The 18059-nt window shown below is 41.8% G+C and overlaps 1 protein-coding gene across 2 annotated transcripts in view; it reads left to right on the top strand.

The window, feature by feature from the left end:
* The first annotated feature begins 14140 nt into the window (after positions 1 to 14140).
* slc24a4b (solute carrier family 24 member 4b) overlaps positions 14141 to 18059 on the top strand; it is a 33524-nt gene continuing 29605 nt past the window's right edge. For both annotated transcript variants that reach the window (XM_005731126.1, XM_005731125.1), the window contains exon 1: positions 14141 to 15176. In XM_005731126.1, the coding sequence (XP_005731183.1) occupies positions 15014 to 15176 (163 nt within the window). In that variant the 5' untranslated portion in view covers positions 14141 to 15013. The remainder of the gene's footprint in view (positions 15177 to 18059) is intronic.

Genomic DNA, 18059 nt, shown 5'->3' with positions numbered 1-18059 from the left:
TGCTCTTTTTATATGTTAAGTAACTGTCTCACAGTTATAGAAGTAAATATAAATGTTGCCTTCCTGGCTTTAAAATAATAAGAGAAACACTTGATCAGTTTGCTTTCTTATCTTTTTCTGGCACACGTGGATATACAGCCTCACCTCTGCCGTGCCCCAGTGAGGTGTGACTGCTTGTATTAAAGCTGGGCGATAAAAGCGAGTGCTGAGGATGGAAGGGGAGGCACGGTGTCACTGCCGGCGTGATGTGTCCGCTGCAGCCGTGGTGGCACACTGACTCGGCTGATTACATTCGCAGTGTTGTGTGAATCCCCGGGGTAGATCCTTAACACGGGCAGCTGTGGAATGTCACTTTTCTGGATATACCAAAACAAACCTTCTCCCCATCCTGCCTCCCCACAAATCACCCCCAACACTCCAGCATCACACGTGTTGGCAGCGTGACATCACAGTGGTGGAGACTCCTCCTATTATCATAGCGTGCTAAACAATCACAGGGGGCTACACGGTCACACACATGCCCACACGTACACAGTAGCGAAGCACGCAGTGTGAGGGAGTGTATGTGGGGATGGATGATCATGCACATGGTTGGAGGAGCATGGATGGCTGGCTGACATGCAGGCCTGTTTTTACACAGTTGCATAACATACAGTTTTGCACTTTAGAAACATTAAATTTTAAATGCTCTTCTTTAATCCGTGGCTCACACAGATAACCATGTCATGTTCAGAAAGGCACCAATGACGCCTTTATTTATTTCTCCGCCTCCCTGCCTAAACCTCAGTAACCTGTGACAGACAGAAGCTGAGTGGGAGATGGAGAGCTAGAGTGGAGATGAGAAGGAGAGAGAGAGGAGCTCTTCTGTGCCATAGAGCATGCCAGGCCTTGCCCAGTCACTGCTTTTCATTTTGATAATTGACCGGCAACGCCAGAAATGTCCATCAGCTAATCCTCTTAGCTTTCATAATGCTGACTCTGTCACAGAAGCCCCTGTTTTAATGTAACGAGCAGCTAAGCCCAGAGCACAGGGCAGAATCGCCCAGGGGCAGAGAGGCCGCTCTGCCCTCTGGAGGCCACTAAGAGAGCTGCTTTCCACTCAACATGCACCTCCAATCTGCCGGTTGATGTCTTATCATGAACCCATACCCAGGTTGACCACCCCTGTGCCTTTCACGCTGTAGTCACTGGCACCAAACTGCACTCAAAGAACAAGCATCTTGGTCGTGCATACCCATTCATCTGTGTGGATCGGAGGATGAATGAATTTAATCCCTTTTGAATTCCTGGTCTCTTCACTAAGCAGACCACTTAATGCCAATGACATCAATGTAATAATGTGAAACGGGGACAAATTTCTATGAAACCACACAATATTCAAACATAACATAAGGCACAAAAATCCCATGATATCCTGCTCTAAAAATGGAACTGTCACTCAGCCCAAATGGACATTGTGATGACATTCTACTGGTTTTGAGATTAAGCATGGGTTCTAAATAACCAGCAATCATGGCTAAAACTAGACATCTGAAAGATTTGGAAAAATTTTATGCACCTTTGTACCTATACTCTAAGACTCTAAGATAAAGACATTACCAGATTCAGGACATTTAAAATTTAGTATTTTTTTTGGTAAGAACTTGTGACATAAATACACCCATAGGAAACATTATCATGTACATCTGTTCAGCTGTTAAAAACTCTAATCAGCCAATCACATGGTGGCAACTCAGGGCATTTAGGCACATAGACACGGTCCAGACAGCTTAAAGTGAGCATCAGAATTGGGAAGAAAGGTGATTTAAGTGACTTTGGGTGTGGCATGGTTGGTGGTGCCAAGCCAACTGGTCTGGGTATTTCAGAAACTGCTGATCTGATTTCTTCCATTCAACTCTCCACCACAATGGGAAAGACCAAAGAGCTGTCAAGTCTTGGCATACATCAGGGACAAGCCTGTAGACCTGCACGGGGTTGGAATGGTCTACAAGACCATCAGCAAGAAGCTTTGTGAGAAGGTGAAAACTGTTGGTGTGATTATTCAGTAATGGAAGAAATATGAAAGGTGTTGGATCAGCCCAGAACTGCATGTGAGGAGCTTGTTAATGATCTGAAGGCTGTTGGAGCCACAGTCACCAAGAACACCATAGGTAAGACACTACACAGTAATGAATTGAAATTTTGTGGCACCTGCAGCCCCCCCCCCTCCCCCGAAGGAAGCACATGTACAAGTCTTAAGTTTGCCAGTATATGATTCAGAGAAGGTTTGTCAGAAAGTGCTATGGTCAGATGAAGCCAAAATTGAGCTCTACGGCATCAGCTCAACCCACTGTATTTGGAAGAACAGAAACACTGAATTTGACCCAAAGATCACCATCCCCACAGTCAAGCACAGAGGTGGAAACACTATGCTTTGGGGCAGTTTTTCTGTTAAGGGTACAGAATGACAGAATGGATGAGGCTATAAAATCTTGAGAGCTTTTTCCCTCAGCCAGAACACTGAAGATGGGTCATGGATGGTTATTACAACATGACAATATCCCAAAACATACCACCAAGGCAACCAAGGAGAGGCTAAAGAAGAAGCACATTGAGGTCATGGAGTGGCCTAGCCAGTATCCAGCTCAGGCCTAGAAAGTCTGTGTAGGGAGCTGAAACTTCGAGCTGCTAAGCAGCAGCCAAGAAACCTAAAGGATTTAGAAAGTTTCTGTAATGATGAATGGGCCAGAATCCCTTCTGAGTTTGTAGAAATGTCTAGTTGCCAACAAGAGTTTCTCCACCAAATACTAAGGCTTGTTTTGCTTCGAAATCAAATACTTATTTCATTCATTTTTTTCTGGATTGTTGGTTCATATTCTGTCTCTCTTCATTAAAATTAAACTACTATAAAAATGTAATTTTCTATATATATCTGTCAAGAGACTATTGATGTATGTGATTCAAATGCAATATTTAAGAAAGTGAAACGTTAAAATATTGTTCTGGGGGATTCCAGAGGAATTATGCAATTGCAGAAAACAATTTCTGCAATTATGCAATTGCAGAAAACACATTTATTGAGAGAAATTAATTATTTTTTAAGGAAATCTGAAATTATGCAGTCAGTTCAATACTGCTGCTGGCTCATAATGTGTGTGTTTTTTTTATAATGGGCTGTAAAAAATACAGGTGAAGGATTTGCTATCCTATAATGAAACAGAGCATGTCCTATCAACAGCTACTGAGTGTTACAAAAAATAAATAAATAAATCAGTTTTTAAACATTATGGGAATTTTAGCACCGCTGTTTGAACATTGTGGAGAGGTTAAAATTATCATCTATTTGGCAATATAAGCAGCTGACACTCGTCTTTGCTGCCAGTTTTTCACAGTGGTCAACAACAACCACAAAATTTCCCTGATGGCCAAAAAACTATTTTTCCACACACCAGGATGATAAAAAACAGCTAGAGATTTCTAAACAAGGTTGTTTTCCCCCCACTATTATGAAGCTTTAATCACATTTGTATAACCTCCACAGAGCTTACAATAATCAGCTGTATTTCTGTAAAATGTAAAACTCTTTGAGCTGAGCATGAACCCACAGCTGGGCCAGGAGGGGAAGGAAATGTGCATATGTAGTGGTGTGAAGGACAACTTTTTTTTTGGCTCACTTCCCAGGAGAGCAATTTCACTGTATTGAGTGGGTGTCATCTTCGGGTTTGGTAGTTACTACTTATCACATCCCCAGTTTAGAGTTGGACAGAAACAAGGCAGATTTTGCAGGTGGTGTGACTCAATGTGGATTTTCTTTTGAAACCTTTCGCTAATCCTGCGGCATTATTCATATATTTAATAAAGTGAATCACAGAACTGATAGGAAAGGAGTACAACTAGAGAAACATGAGGGAAAAAACTCAACTGGGGTTGAGTTGTCACACATAATCAGGCACGCTCCTACATGTGAAGTGGCTGTGTTCATTGCTAGGTAGCTTAAAGCTACGAGTGCTCCAATTTGCATGAATGCTACAAGGTTAAAATTAACTTCTGCTTCTGAACACACCTTAAGAATTTCCTGACTTACAAGAAGTTGCTGCGCCTGCCTGCGGTTCCTCTATACCAGTTACCAGTGAAACAAGGTCTTCTACAGACTGCTGCATTATGAGGTTTTTGTAATCTAGGTTTTATGTTTTAGTGGCGTACTGATGAATTAATCATCAGTAAAAGTGTAGAGAAATGTTTAAAATACTAAGAAATTAGTGCTCTCACAGATGAGCTGTTCTCATCTTTCATCTAATAGAAATTGCTCCAGTAGATGAGCACACTCTCTTCTCCTTGGCTTGATGTCTTGGGGAAATGCTCCCGAAAGGTCAAATGCTAGAATGTTTTCTATCCTCCAAAAGTCTTTTTCTCAAAAACAGATGTTGCAAAAGGGTAGGTGGGGTTGATCATGGGGTCACACTTTATCCAGATTAATGAAATATAGCGTATAATTTCCTGTTGAACTACAACTTCCTAAGATCGTAACGTTTCGGATTATGTATAGATTAAACAAACGAGGTATTATGTGTTATGTTAATTATTGAGTTTTAGAGGTGTCAACAGGTGTATTTTTTTAAAACTTTTTTCAAATTTTGAATAATTCCTTTAAATAAAAATGCACAGAATACGTTTTAAACAATATTTGCAATCTTAAACTAGCTTGTAAAAGGTTTGTGTTTGCCTTATAAGTTCTTTTATTTCATTTCCTCCCCCCTTACTCTGTCTTTTAAACTCTCTTCTTAATTCCTCTTCAAGCTCTTGCCTTTTCCCTCCATCTCTTTCCTAATTCCTCCCTTCATGGGTAATCCCTGTGCATCTTCCTGTGTTAATGGTCACTCCAGTACAGGAACCACTCATGCCCACCCACTCTTTAAAATAAACATACATCCCATTTAACAGGAATCCTGAATTACACCATTACAGCGGTGATCCTGTAATGCACCCTGCTCTTCACACTCATCCACACAGCAGGAAAGCCCACAAGCACAAATCCACGATGGCTCTTGCTGCCAGATTATCCACAGTCCACAATGCTGCAGCTGCTATGTTGCCTTTCTGATAAAACAATGTGTTTTGTGGGGTGCATTCATAGCCGGGACTGATCCTGGCTGAGTCCCTGGCATAGACATGTGGATGACTTAATGATCATGTGTGTGTGAGTCAATATTTAGGTCAGATCACATGAGATTGTTTTGCTTGGTTTGGGTATAAACAGTTCATTCTTCTCTTCCTGGAGGAAAAACAAACCTGACCAGTTGCTTGTCTGTAACTTAAGGCATTACAGGCAATAGGATCAGGCAATGTGCTCTTGGGTGAAGGCGGTATCAGCCTCTTAGCAAAACTGCATTCAGCCTGACATGTGGTTCCAGCCAGTCAGCAGAATGCAACCTGGCTGGCCTGCTCTTTCCACTCAGCACATCAGAGGGAAGCGGCCTTATCTGATGTGACATGGCTGACACCACCTTTAGATCTGCGAGGAGACCCTGCTGATGATTAATTCGAGTTCTGTAAACATGATGAAGATTAGCTGCCTGTGTTTACCACCGCAGACGCCTCTCCTAACTCTCCAGCATGCCACAGGGCCGTGTAATAAGGTTGAATCATCTGCAGTGAATGATGGTGATGTGAAAACTAGTAGAGGCCAGACCAAGGAGTACGAATCCAGAGAAGTGACTCAGCACTGCCAACAGTTTATCTTTAAGCAGCTCAGTTTAGATGCCAGCGCTGTGAGTGGTGACCTGCAGATCTCGGTAAAATGTAAAGTCCCAATCATTCTGCTAGCTTTGCCTTGTATCGCAGCATAAGTGAGCATTTTGTGACTCAAAGAAAATGTTGAGTGGTCTGAAAAATAAAACTAGACCTGAGGCCTGACTGCCCACGGATCTACGGGGACTCGAGTGAAAAATGTAGATTATCTGATGATCAAAGCGATTCATTAGTCGCTCTCAGACAACAAGGAGAGGGAAACCAGAAAGCTTCCAGTACCAAACACCATGATGTCTGTTGCCTGCAGATTTAGGATATTCGCATGCAGATTGCTGTTTATAGAGATTAGGTCCATAATCACTTAACCAGTCTATAAAACTGGCCTCTGGATTATGTAATAATTCATGTGTCACCTAATTGTGACTGTACTGTCGTGCTGCATACAGTAATAATGAACAGATATGCAATCAATCACACTCCCACAAGCACCACATGGTGAGCCTTCTGCTCTCTTCAGGACAGTTTCCTGATGCCTTTTTGGCTTGATTTGCAATTCAGCCTTTGTTTCTGACATGTTGATCACCTAATGAAGCATATCAAGAGTATAAAATGTGATTCTAATCTCAAGAAAGCTTCTATCTGAGATGCACATGCTATTAAGACATCTCTGAAAAGGTTCAATGTTTGCAGGTTAAATAGGAAATTCCCTTTAAGGCTCAAGACTTGCTACCAAAGAGCTGATGGATTTAATTTTCCTGTCTTTTAACTGGCACGTAGTGGTTTGTGCAAGGAAACTATAGTACTCAAGAAAAGTTACAGCACTCAAACTGCTGCAGCAGGCCAACAAATCCTGGCTCTGATCCTCTTTTTGAGCTCAAGCTTAAAAAACCAAATCTTACAATTCCCACAATTAAACCGTATCTTTTGTTAAAGCCCACCAATATCTAGAGTCTCTCCATACCCAAGTCTGTGAAACAAGCTTATAAGTATAATAGACTAAATTGGAAATGTTTGCAAACATACCATGAAGTCCAAAAGCCATGGAGGGCTCCTTTAAATGTGCTTTTTTCATCAAAAAGCACATTCTGTGCCACGTGCCTGCTTATGAATAATAAAAAGTTGACATTAACAACTCCTACACATTGTCCTCCTACACAGTGCGTATAACTTTTTTTGTCCAATATGGAGGTGTGCAGGGTGATGAAATTACACAGCAGGGAAATCTACTGGCTCACTGACTTTATTGCACGCACCCTCCACCTCCAGCTCCAAGTGAATGAAGTAAATGAACTCACCCTCACTTGTCCTCTGTTTCAGGAATGCTTCCTGCATTAATATAGTTGTTATACCCTGTGTCTGCAACTCTGATGCTATCTTCGCAGAATGAATGAGCTGCTTGCTTCGTCTGACATAACCTCTGTGGTCAGCCTGAATGGTAATCTCCACTCTTCCTGGCAAGGCGAAAAGGTTGCTCTTTGCGTGCCTACCCACAGACAGAAAAGAATAATAACGTTATTTATGTGCAGCTCATTATAAAAGGTTAAGTCTCTCTCAGATTTAGCCAACCTTTTTCCTTTAGCCACTGTCTGCAGAACTGCAGAACTGCAATACCTTGATCCAATTTCATGCAGCCCTGATCCTTAAAAGAATAAAACTTTTTCAACAAGTTGAGAAGGGACTGAAAAGATGAAGCTGTTTTGATGTAAACTGCAGAATGGATAGCATTAAGAACATAAAGGCCATAAGTGACACATTTAATTAATTTAAGGTATTACAGTAATAATATAGTAGTAGTCAAACAATGAACATCTTGAATTAAAAGTATTCTAGTGCAACACCTTAAATTTCAGCATCAAATTAAATGTTTACAGTTGATCCCTGACCTGAGTTTTAACTCAGAAGCACCTTACAACCTGTTCTGCTCATAACCAATCACATATAAGTCTCAGGATGTACATCTATTCATCTGTATCTGTGCATCAAAATAGCAAACATTTTAAAATAAGAGGGATTTTGTATACCACTCTTTGTTAATGGAGCAGGGCGGCTTGGTGGTTAGCCTTCCTGTTGTTGCCTCACAACAGGAAGGTCCTGGGTTCTAACCTGGGTACGGGCTTGCTGAAGCTGAGCTCAGCTAAAAGCTCTAAAGCCCATGGTAGTCAGACGAGCAGACGGTATAATGAGATTAATAGAGGAGGAGGATCTCAGAGTATGGGAATGAGCGGGTGCAAGGTTTAGGAGAGACTTTAAAGCAAGAATCAGATTCTTAAAATTAATGTGGTATTTTACAGGAAGCTGGTGTTGAGGGATAGGAGTATTATGTCCTGTGGAAGGGATTCTGGTAACGAGCCGCATTTTGAGACATTTGAAGTATATGGGTATGTTTGTTTGGTAAGCTAGAGAGGGTAGAATTAAAATGTACCCTGAACATTGTTAGCTGTAAAAAATGGATGTAGACAACTAATATTACGTAAATGGAAGTGCGAAAACTTCCATTTACGTACATTACATTTGTCTAAACGGTTTTAGTTCTTACCACAAAAAAACCCAACACTTTTTTGTCACTATTTAATTTGTGGAAATTAGCAAATAACCACATTTCAAGTTCAAGTAAACAAACCGTGGAGAGAACAAGGTGGAAGAGTAGAGCTTAGTGGACAGATGACGTTGTGGGTCATCAGTGTAAGAATGAAAATGTGACTTTCCTAAAAATATGACTATATGAGAGGTAGAAGATAATAATTATAAATATAAGGAGACCTAAGACAGAGCCCTGGGGAACACCACTGACAACTGGACAGACACACAAGTCTGAGTCTGCTGCAGCTCATCTGCATGAAATCCTGTTGCATTAATTATAACCACGTCATTTAGTAATGTGAAGAAAAACAACAACAGTGGTTTGGATTATGTACAGTTCTGTATGTAGAGATGTAGGTTGTGGTTTCCGGTGTCTGTGTGGCAAATAGAAAGGTTCAGCTAGCAACATGATCACGGAGATTTATGACCTACAGCCAGTGTTCATCTTCAGGGTAGCTGAATGTTAAATAAAATAACATTGTCTTTACAATGAAGCATGAATAGGGACATGGTGCAGCATGAGGAATAGCGTTTTTCTAAACATACCATTTACTATACATTACTTTGATACATTTTACAATTTGCTGTTTATAGAGATTACAATAGGACCCTTAAAACAACAGTATAATGGAACACAAACAGGTAATAGTATCATATTTTAATGCTCATATTCTATAATATTTTTTACAGCAAGAAACTCTTGTTGTTATTGGAGAAACTATAAATCTGGCTTCTAGCACTTTACTGCTATTTAACAGGACAAATAGTTTCTGTGCAGGTTTTACTCTCAAGTCAGAAGCCACCTACGGTACACCACTTTGACCTATTATGTGTTATGTAATGGTTTTCAAAAGAAAATGAAATTAATTTATCTTGCCAGGGAAGAAATACACACAACTGATCATTTTGCTTTTTGTTAGGTCCTATTGTCCCCCATTGCACCCATTTTAAGGCAGTGTATCGTAATGTTTGTCACTGATGTTGTCTGTCTGGGGTTGACAGTGCTGCCTTTTGTTGTCGAAAGCGCTAAGGGTGGGTTTTCATGTCCTCGAAGATGAAGAGAGCAGTACACAAGATGACTGCTGCCTCCAGAATACACAGATTAGACTCTCTGTTGCTCGTCTCTGGCTTGTTTACTCTTCACACCTGAACAGGCATACAAATAAACCTGCGGTGCAGCCACCGAATGTTCAACACTCATGATGAATATTTTATTTTTCCTGCAGCTGGATGAGAAGCTTTCGCAAAAAGTAGAATCAGCAGGTCTCCAGAGATAATTTGGCTCTGTATGTGTGCACGCACACCAAGCTTGTACACAACCAGCCGGTGGCTAAAGTGAGCTCGGCAATAATTCAGGTTCAGAGGAAAAAAAAAACGTTCAAAGCTTGGGATATTTCTCCATCCATCTGTCTACTAGCTTCAGTTGATTGGTAAAATATTAGTTACAATGCCAGCAGTGCATTAATGGAAGGAGTCCAGCTTCTTCCTTTGGCTCAGTGTCACCTGGTTATCACGATCCATCACACAGGCACGAATTCGCTTATCAGCTTACAAATGGTGTCCACCATTTACACTATGTGCTTTATTTTATAGTACAACTGGCATTGTCTTTTTTTATATACATATATAAAAACGGGGAGGGTACATGTGATTTTATTTAGCCTATAGCTGGAAAACTTATGAAGTATGTGAAAACAAAACTTTCTGCTCCTGATAAATAAAATAAAAACGATGAAATGAAAAACAAAACAAACTGTGGGCTGCTGTTTCCATGTTGGCCCTCATGTGGGCAGACTCTCGCTCGGCATGTTCTTCCCACACTTGTTCTGAGCTATCTCACTAACCTTCTGATATATAATAGCTGGATGGTGCTGAACACCATGCTAGTGGCTAGTGGTGCAGCTGCTAGTCTCTGTCGATTCCTGTGCTTACCATTTACTCACCTGCCTGCCCACTCGTCACTGTTTCTCATCTAGCTGCTTTGGAATTCTGCCTGCCCGTCGGTTACTCCTCCAGGGCTCAAGTAAGGTCACTGAAACAGTTCACAAAAATTACAAGATCTCACTAAACTCACCTTCACCACATCTCTCCACTCTGACAGTGTTCCTGGTTGCGTTCAAGCTATAAGACTGTAAATCACTGTAAAACTGCTGCCGGTGTGCTGTGTCTGAATTTTCAGTCCAAATATGACAACCACCTCAGTTAGCTTGTTCATGACAATACAATTGGAAGAAGACTGAAAAAGTATGACTTGGTCAGAAGGGTTGCCAGGAGAAAACATCTGCTCTCTTCAAAGAACAGCACAGCCTGGGTTTGCAAAACTACCTTTGACCAAAATAAACAGGAAGATTGATTTGGAGATATCCATCCAGACCCATAATTCTGCACAGACCACAACCTGACTGAAACGCTGTAGTGCTGTGCATAAACGAATGCCTCCAAACCTCAATGAACTGAAATGCTGGTGCAACGTGGCCCTGATTGATTCAAGCTATTATTGCTAGATGTGGTTCTACAAGCTATTTAATGGTATACTTAGTTTTTCAAAGCTCTGCACAGATCACTTCTCAACAAAAGTTCCTCAGTGTCTGAAATGTATGAGACAGCAGATAAATGTTCGCTGCTGGTGTCACCATTATAACACAGAAAATGAAAGGGAATTTTGCCTTCTAATATGTAAAAAGGAACAGGAATGCAAACTTAAAAGTCCTGCTAAAACTTCTGAAATGCTGTGACACCAGTAGAGAGGAGTCATAAAGACAGCTAAACTGATTCCATCGTGCAAGTCTTGTTTGATGGCAATACCTAACATTACCAAGTAAAAGATACTGTTCTTACCTGCTGAGACTCCGACAATACAGCATTTAAATACGTTGTAATGGCCAAAAAATGTAGTTCTTTGTAAAGTTTCTTTTGCCTTTAAAGTGCTAAGAAAAAAGTAACAAAATAAAAGAAGGCTTAATAACAGGATAAGTGGGAACATTTCTAACTCACGTGTGGTGAGGTTAACTTTGAACCTGAAAACTACTTCCTGTGTATCTCTGTGCCTAATTGACATAATGGGACTAGGGTAACTTCAATTCAGTTAATTTGTTATATTTTCTTCAGTTTAATTTGATTTATATAGTGCCAGATTACAACAGTCATCCCAAAGCCCTTTACTCTGTGAAGTAAAAATCCTACAATGTCAGAGAGAAAAAACCCAAAGAATCCAATGTGACACTTTGGGACTATGGGGAGAAAAACTTTTTTTTTATAGGAATAAACCTAATTTCCCCCATTAAATCTGATCCTAAACATTACAATCCCCATTTCCCACAGAAAGAGTATGATCTGAAATCAATTCTGACAGTTTTAAGAAAAGACATGCAACATGCACTGGTTAACTGGCACGTGCTGATGGTGCTTGATTTGAAGGCCTAATTAAATATGTTCACATGATGTAAAGTGATTCAGCTGTAATGCCCTTAAAGAGTGGATTTAATCACTGAATCAAACCAGTGAATAAACCACACGAGTCATCGCAGCAGTAACGGAGTTGGAAGCCTAAATGAGCAACGCTGAGTCAGACTGCAATTGTTGTGCAACACTGTAAACACACTTGACATCAAGTCATTAGTGATCTGCAGAGCAAGGACATGACACACGCCTGGCATTAATATCAAAGCCAATTTTTCACTATCTCTCCGTGGCTAAAACCACAGTTCACACACGTTATTATCTCTGCTGCAGATCAGGGGGCAATCGCTGGGTCCTGTAGAAGGCAAAGGAAGCCATATGTATGTTTCACCGAGGCAGGGAGTGTACAGCAGTGGCTAAATCTCTGTAAGCAGGCCCTGGCGCTGCTCCCCGATTGCCTGCCTGCTGTGCGGGCAGGGGCCTGAAGGGGACTAATCCCTTGGCATGGGCATGAGTCGCACATGTTGATGTGTACGGGTGCATGCAGAAGACCCAAGCTGCAGGATAAAGACAAGACCTGGCAACAGATTCAGAAAGCCCCAACTAATAACCTTCGATCGCCTTCCATGCTTAACTAGCACCCTTCACGCATCTTGGATGCTTCTTGGAGATGACGTGAATTGTTTTTGGAATATGGCCTCGTACTGTATGGACAGGACAGTCCTGGTCTTACATAACTCTTGTCTGCTGGAGACTGTGCCTGACTGCGAGGTCTTTGACTATTACATGTGGCTCAGTTTTTGCTTAAGTGGGCAGCCGTGGTGATGGTAAAAAGTTGACATGCTGTTTCAGCCCTGTCAACCTGTGCATTTTGATGGCTTTGAGAGTGCAGCAGCTTTCCTGTCTGTTATCTTGGCAGCTAAGGTGACCTGCAGCAGGCCTGGAGGCAGCAGCTGGAGCAGACTCTGCTCTGTAGTCTCACAAGTCCTCCAACAAGAGTGTGCTGTTTATAATTGGAGGGCAAGGTTGCACTTGAGTGTTAATGAAACAGTGGTTATTATCTTTCTAGCAATAAACACCATTGCCCTGCTTATGCTTGTATGGCAAAAAGAAAGCTTGTGCCACCAGGGTTAGCCAAGCTTATAGTGTACATAACCTTTTACAGTGACAACATTTAATTAAAGATACAGATTAAGCTTTTATTCACTGTGTACTAGACCTAGGTTGCTGTGTCTCACTGCTTTCAGGCTTTATGTTAAGCTAAGCTCGTCATCTCAACTGACTTTATTATTTCACTATTTCTCAAAGTGTGGGGCTGTCTATTTCAGTTTTTTCTACATGTTCATGGAATCATCATCAGCTTCAAATTCAAAGTAAATTAAACATTTAGCTGTGGGAAGCGACTCAATTATTCTAGGAGCAGCCTATAAATACAACTGGAAGGCTCTTCATTAGTGCAAACAGCAGGGTGGCTCACCAACACAACCTCAAAGTTGAATATATTAATGAGAGTTTAAACTTTTGAGCCAATAACTTTGAATTTCGCTTTTCTTTGAGCTGCGCGTGACAACAGTAGATGAGCATAAGTTATAATATCTGGATAATCATTTGGTGCACTATCCTAACCACAGCATTAAATACCTTTAGATTTAAATCTTGAGTCAACACAGATGCCCTATATGCAAGACTGCTAACTATCAAAGAGCAATGATCTTCAGTGAGTGCTTTATGCCTTGCCTTCACTGTAAGCTGAATTCCAGTTCACTTCCAAATTTGTAATTTAGTTTCATTTTTGGTTTATTTTGTATTTTTTGTATGCTAGGGATAAAACCACAAACGTCACGGTTAGTAATTTTGCTGGTTTGCAGGTCAGACCTGCTATGCCTCCTGAGCTACTGGCTCTGTCTAGATGTAGCTACATCTAGACAGAACAAGAGGTAAAGAAGAGCTTTGAAATGTCCCTCAAGAAGCCTGGAGAACTATTCCCAAAGAATACCTAAAGAAAGCCTGCCTACAAGAGTTCAGGCTGTGTTTTCTTATATATACTGTATTTTCATTTATATTTACACATTTAGAGAAAATCCTTCACCTATTTCCCATTCTTTTAATAAAATATAAAGATATGAGGGGTAGCTCAATACTTATGCACAGTGCTGTACATGTGAATGCTCCCCATATTTATGAGAAGCAAAAACCGTTATGGGTGTTTTGGGCACAAAAGCAAGTTTAAAAAAATAAGAATTTATTCTGTATTTGTGGATGTTTGAGAGAAAGAAGCAGAAGATCCATCACCTCACTTATTCAGGGTGGTGTCAAAATGAGGACAGCAGGTGACTTGCAGGGCAGTTATTAAAGGGGCTGTGCCAGGGACCCAGAAGATATTAGATTTGGTTTCATAACACAGCAGTGTTGGGATAGGATAGGGGTTTTCTGTGTAGGCTTTCTTTTAAACAGTATGATTGGGCTTGCCTACTCGACGGTCAAATAATGTAAGAGATCGCGTGAGTTTGGAGTTCCGCGTGATCAATCAGCAGCTTCCCGTTGTTTCTAGAGTGGACAGTGAAGGAGGAAGATTTTTTTCCCCCACTGGCTGTTTGCACATGCAGTACTCAGGAAAGTTAAAGGAGCACGGTCTCGATGGAGGGGATGAAGGGCACAGAGTAGGAGGGAAGCTGATGGTCCTCTCTCATTATCAGCACGGTTTTCCTGCACTGAGGAGGACTTCATGCGGAGGGGGAGGCGCCCAAGCGAGGCGAGCGGCACGACTGCTGCCTGAATTTAACAATTAACCTTGATGAACACTGATTGCTTTCACTTAACAGGCGCAGGTGCGTGTGGTTTGCAAAACGGCGCAGCTGAGCGATTCCACATTTGTGACTGAACACTGACGCATTTTATGCTAAACACAGAAACTACAGGCTGCCACGGATAGATAATAGCAATTGCAGCTGATTTTTTCCCCCTCTTTCCACGGGACAGGATGCAGGTTGCAATAGGAACCCATCCGACACACGTCCTTTTGCAGAATCCGAATTCAGGGGCGCCACTGAACTGATTTGGAGACGTATATCGGAATTTGACCGCCTTGTCATTGTCCATTCACCAGTCCCGGGCAGCTGAACGGCATCATCTCAGCATCCGAGACAAGAAGGGGGGAAAACCTTCCGCTTTACTACTCTCCATTTGCGCACTGGACGGCTTGAAATGAGGGTCGCATCCCGGTTGTGTTCCGTGTGAAGAGGCAAGCGAGGTGGCAGTTTCTTCGGCTCAAGGACGCAAAAAGTGGCCGCCGGCCGAGGTGCGAAGCATGGAGCAGCACGACACTGACACCGCGACCCCCTCCAAAAAGACAATAATTGCGAAGATATTTAAAGTTCGCAAGAGGAGAGAGATGTTATTCGTGCAGGTCTGCTTTATCTGCAGTGTCCTGTTCGTAGCGTGGAGCATGTCGGCACTACTGACCAAGACAGGTGAGTGTGAAGGGATCCACCGGGGTGTAGAGAACAGAGGACGGAGCAGAGCTGCTCACAGATCTGCAGTGTAATCATGCACCCCGAAGATCTGTCACATGAGCACCATCAGGCTTCAGTAGCAAGGGCATGAGATCAAAATATGTATTTTTTTTTTCAGACCCTAAATGCGTATTTGTTGCCTTTTGTTATTTATTTATTCATTCATACCCGTGTCGTTTCCATGGAAAAAGAATTTGGCATCCGCTGTTACCGACCCATCACACTCCCTAGAAAGTCGGCTTTAAATATAATTGCGGGACATTTGAGGGGGGGGAAAAAGAGAATCTGTTCAGGCGTATACACGCGTCTGTTTGACAGTATATGCCGCAGTGTGCGCGCCGTGGCATCGGCACGTTTTTGAAATTGAAAGCCAGGCTCATAATTACGGCACACGCGCACTCCATGCATAACGGTGCACACTTCAGAAAACATTCCGACCCCAGTATGATCGCTTTTTGCATTTATGCCCTTTGTTCTCACAAAATCCTCCCACCCTCCTTTTTTTCCCTTCTTCTTCTTCTGGTGCCAGATGTATTGTCGATCACACTACATTAGCGCTCAGGATCGCCGTTAACGCTGGCATTATCACGTCTGCCCCTGGGCTTCACACACCATTGCTCACACCGGATCACGAGCATCATTACGCTCCCAGGTTCCACATGGCGATCGAGGGATGCCGATTTTTACGCAGAGGCCACTGATTATGACTTAGAGGGGAGGGGTGGAGGGTAAGCAGCGGGGATGCGTTATCTTGCCGGATGTTACAATATTCATAGTTAAAGTCTGAAGTGTGGGCTGAAACAAACCATTTAGATGGCTGATTTTTGTGCTACGCAAACACACAGACTCCAAGCTACATGCCCTCCCATTCACACATGTCAAAACTCCGCGCAAACACTGACACGCACAGCATCCCACACAGCCACACACGGTTATATAATCTAACCGCCAACCTTGACATTTTACTGGTGAAGAATATCCGACACACCACTGGGATCATGGGTTAACTAGATGGGAACACACCTTCAGGCCAGTACTGTTCACAAGGAGGGAACATCGAGACTGCATTCAGTGCCAAAGGGGATTTTGTTAGCTTTTTTTTTTTTTTTTTAATCGCAAAGGAGACTTGGTGCTCCATTCAGGACTTTTCACATGAAAGAAGCGGGATTGCTGTGCTTCTAACGCTGTAAGCCTCAGCGCCAGATCCTGTCGTGAGATCTGTCCATCTGAAACCACTTAGTAATTCCCAGTGCTGAAAGCAGCTGTAAAGTCACCACAGCTCCTGCCTGACTGTGGATCCCTAAAGACATATCAGGGAGTTTTATTAATTACGTTAAAAACAACAAGAGGCTTAAAAGATTATTCTGGAGCGATATCATACAGGCTGGTGCAAATCTCTTATCTCGAAAGACAGGCTCTGGGAGACAAAGTAAGCTCCCTTTGGTCACCAGTGGCTTCCCCTCTTTTCATTTAATCAAGTTTGCCTGACCTACACATTAACTGTCCACATGAAGGCATTTGACAGCAGGCTTCCTCTTGGGTTTCAGCCGTTTTGACAAGCAGCTGCATCCTTGGTGGTGGATAGTGGAATTTCAAGGTGACATGCTTGATGAAAGGGGGGTATGAAAAAGAAATTTCCTTTTAGAACGAGGAGACCCAAAGCTCAGCATAACTAAATCTGTCTAATTCAATAGCTGTGCCCTTTCTCATATTTCAACAATCACAACAGGGACCAGCATGCCTCATGTCACAGGAAAGTCTCTGTGCTTGCCATCCATTTGATTGATGGCAGTATAGGAGAGTGATGAAATGCTGAATGCTCCAGATGGATGGGATTTGATGTACTACTCCTGAGTTACATCTTCATGAAGAGGGGTGGGGCGCAACATGTTGGTGTGTGTGTGTGTGTGTGTGTGTGTGTGTGTAAACCTCACATGGGCGAGTAGAGCAGGTGTTTTGAGAAGCAGGGCTGAGCTCTGATAGGTAGCTGCAGAGGGGCTGATTGTGCTGGGTGCGTATGTCTGTGTGTGGGTGTAAATGACCCGGAGACATTTTTGACTAAAGGAATGTGAATAACCATAAGCATTGTGAGCTTGATGGATGGCTGTCCTTGGTCGATCTGCCTGGATAGAGGACATTACCACAGTGCTATTATTGTCTGCGTGCTCAGCTAGAAGTGAAGTTATGATCTTTTTTAATTCAATTGTATCCATTTTGGTTTTGCCTAAAGTAGCTGGATGTCCCTAATTTTAGAGAATAATTTTATAAATCTGAGTTCACTTTACAGTACCGATCACAATGAATCTGTATTGACAATACACATGGTTTTCAAAAACCATGAATATCAACGCAGTGATGCACTAATGGCAGTTGTACTGTTTGTATGCTCCACTACATTTTAAATTCAATTACAATAAGAAACAAGTTTATAGAAACATTTTTGGCTGATAACCTTATTGCTACTATTTTCTTGAATTTTCTGAACCTATTATAATTGTGACATCCTTAATTTACACGTTATGTACGTGCATAGAATGACAGATGTGCTTTTTCATATGTTATCCAACATAGTGTGTTTGTGTGGGTTCTGCTACCTCTGTCAATCTGATAAATTGATTTTAAAGAAAATAAATCAACAGTTTCATGTTGTGCAACTGATTTGGTGGGGGTAATGTTTGGAGACAAAAGAAAGTGGTAGGAAAAGATCATAGTAGGAGTTAAAATGAGTTATTTTTAAGGTTATTGATTTTCCTGGTAGCCATGATAAATGTGGGTAGGGGACTATCATTAAGACACTCATTGTGGACCATTTGTTTAAAAAACCAAACCAAAAACAAAAGA

The sequence above is a fragment of the Pundamilia nyererei genome, unplaced genomic scaffold (genome assembly GCF_000239375.1).
Source record: "Pundamilia nyererei isolate P.nyererei 1_Seehausen unplaced genomic scaffold, PunNye1.0 scaffold00041, whole genome shotgun sequence".
Taxonomy (NCBI): domain Eukaryota; kingdom Metazoa; phylum Chordata; class Actinopteri; order Cichliformes; family Cichlidae; genus Pundamilia; species Pundamilia nyererei.
This window is presented reverse-complemented; position numbering and strand designations above follow the sequence as displayed.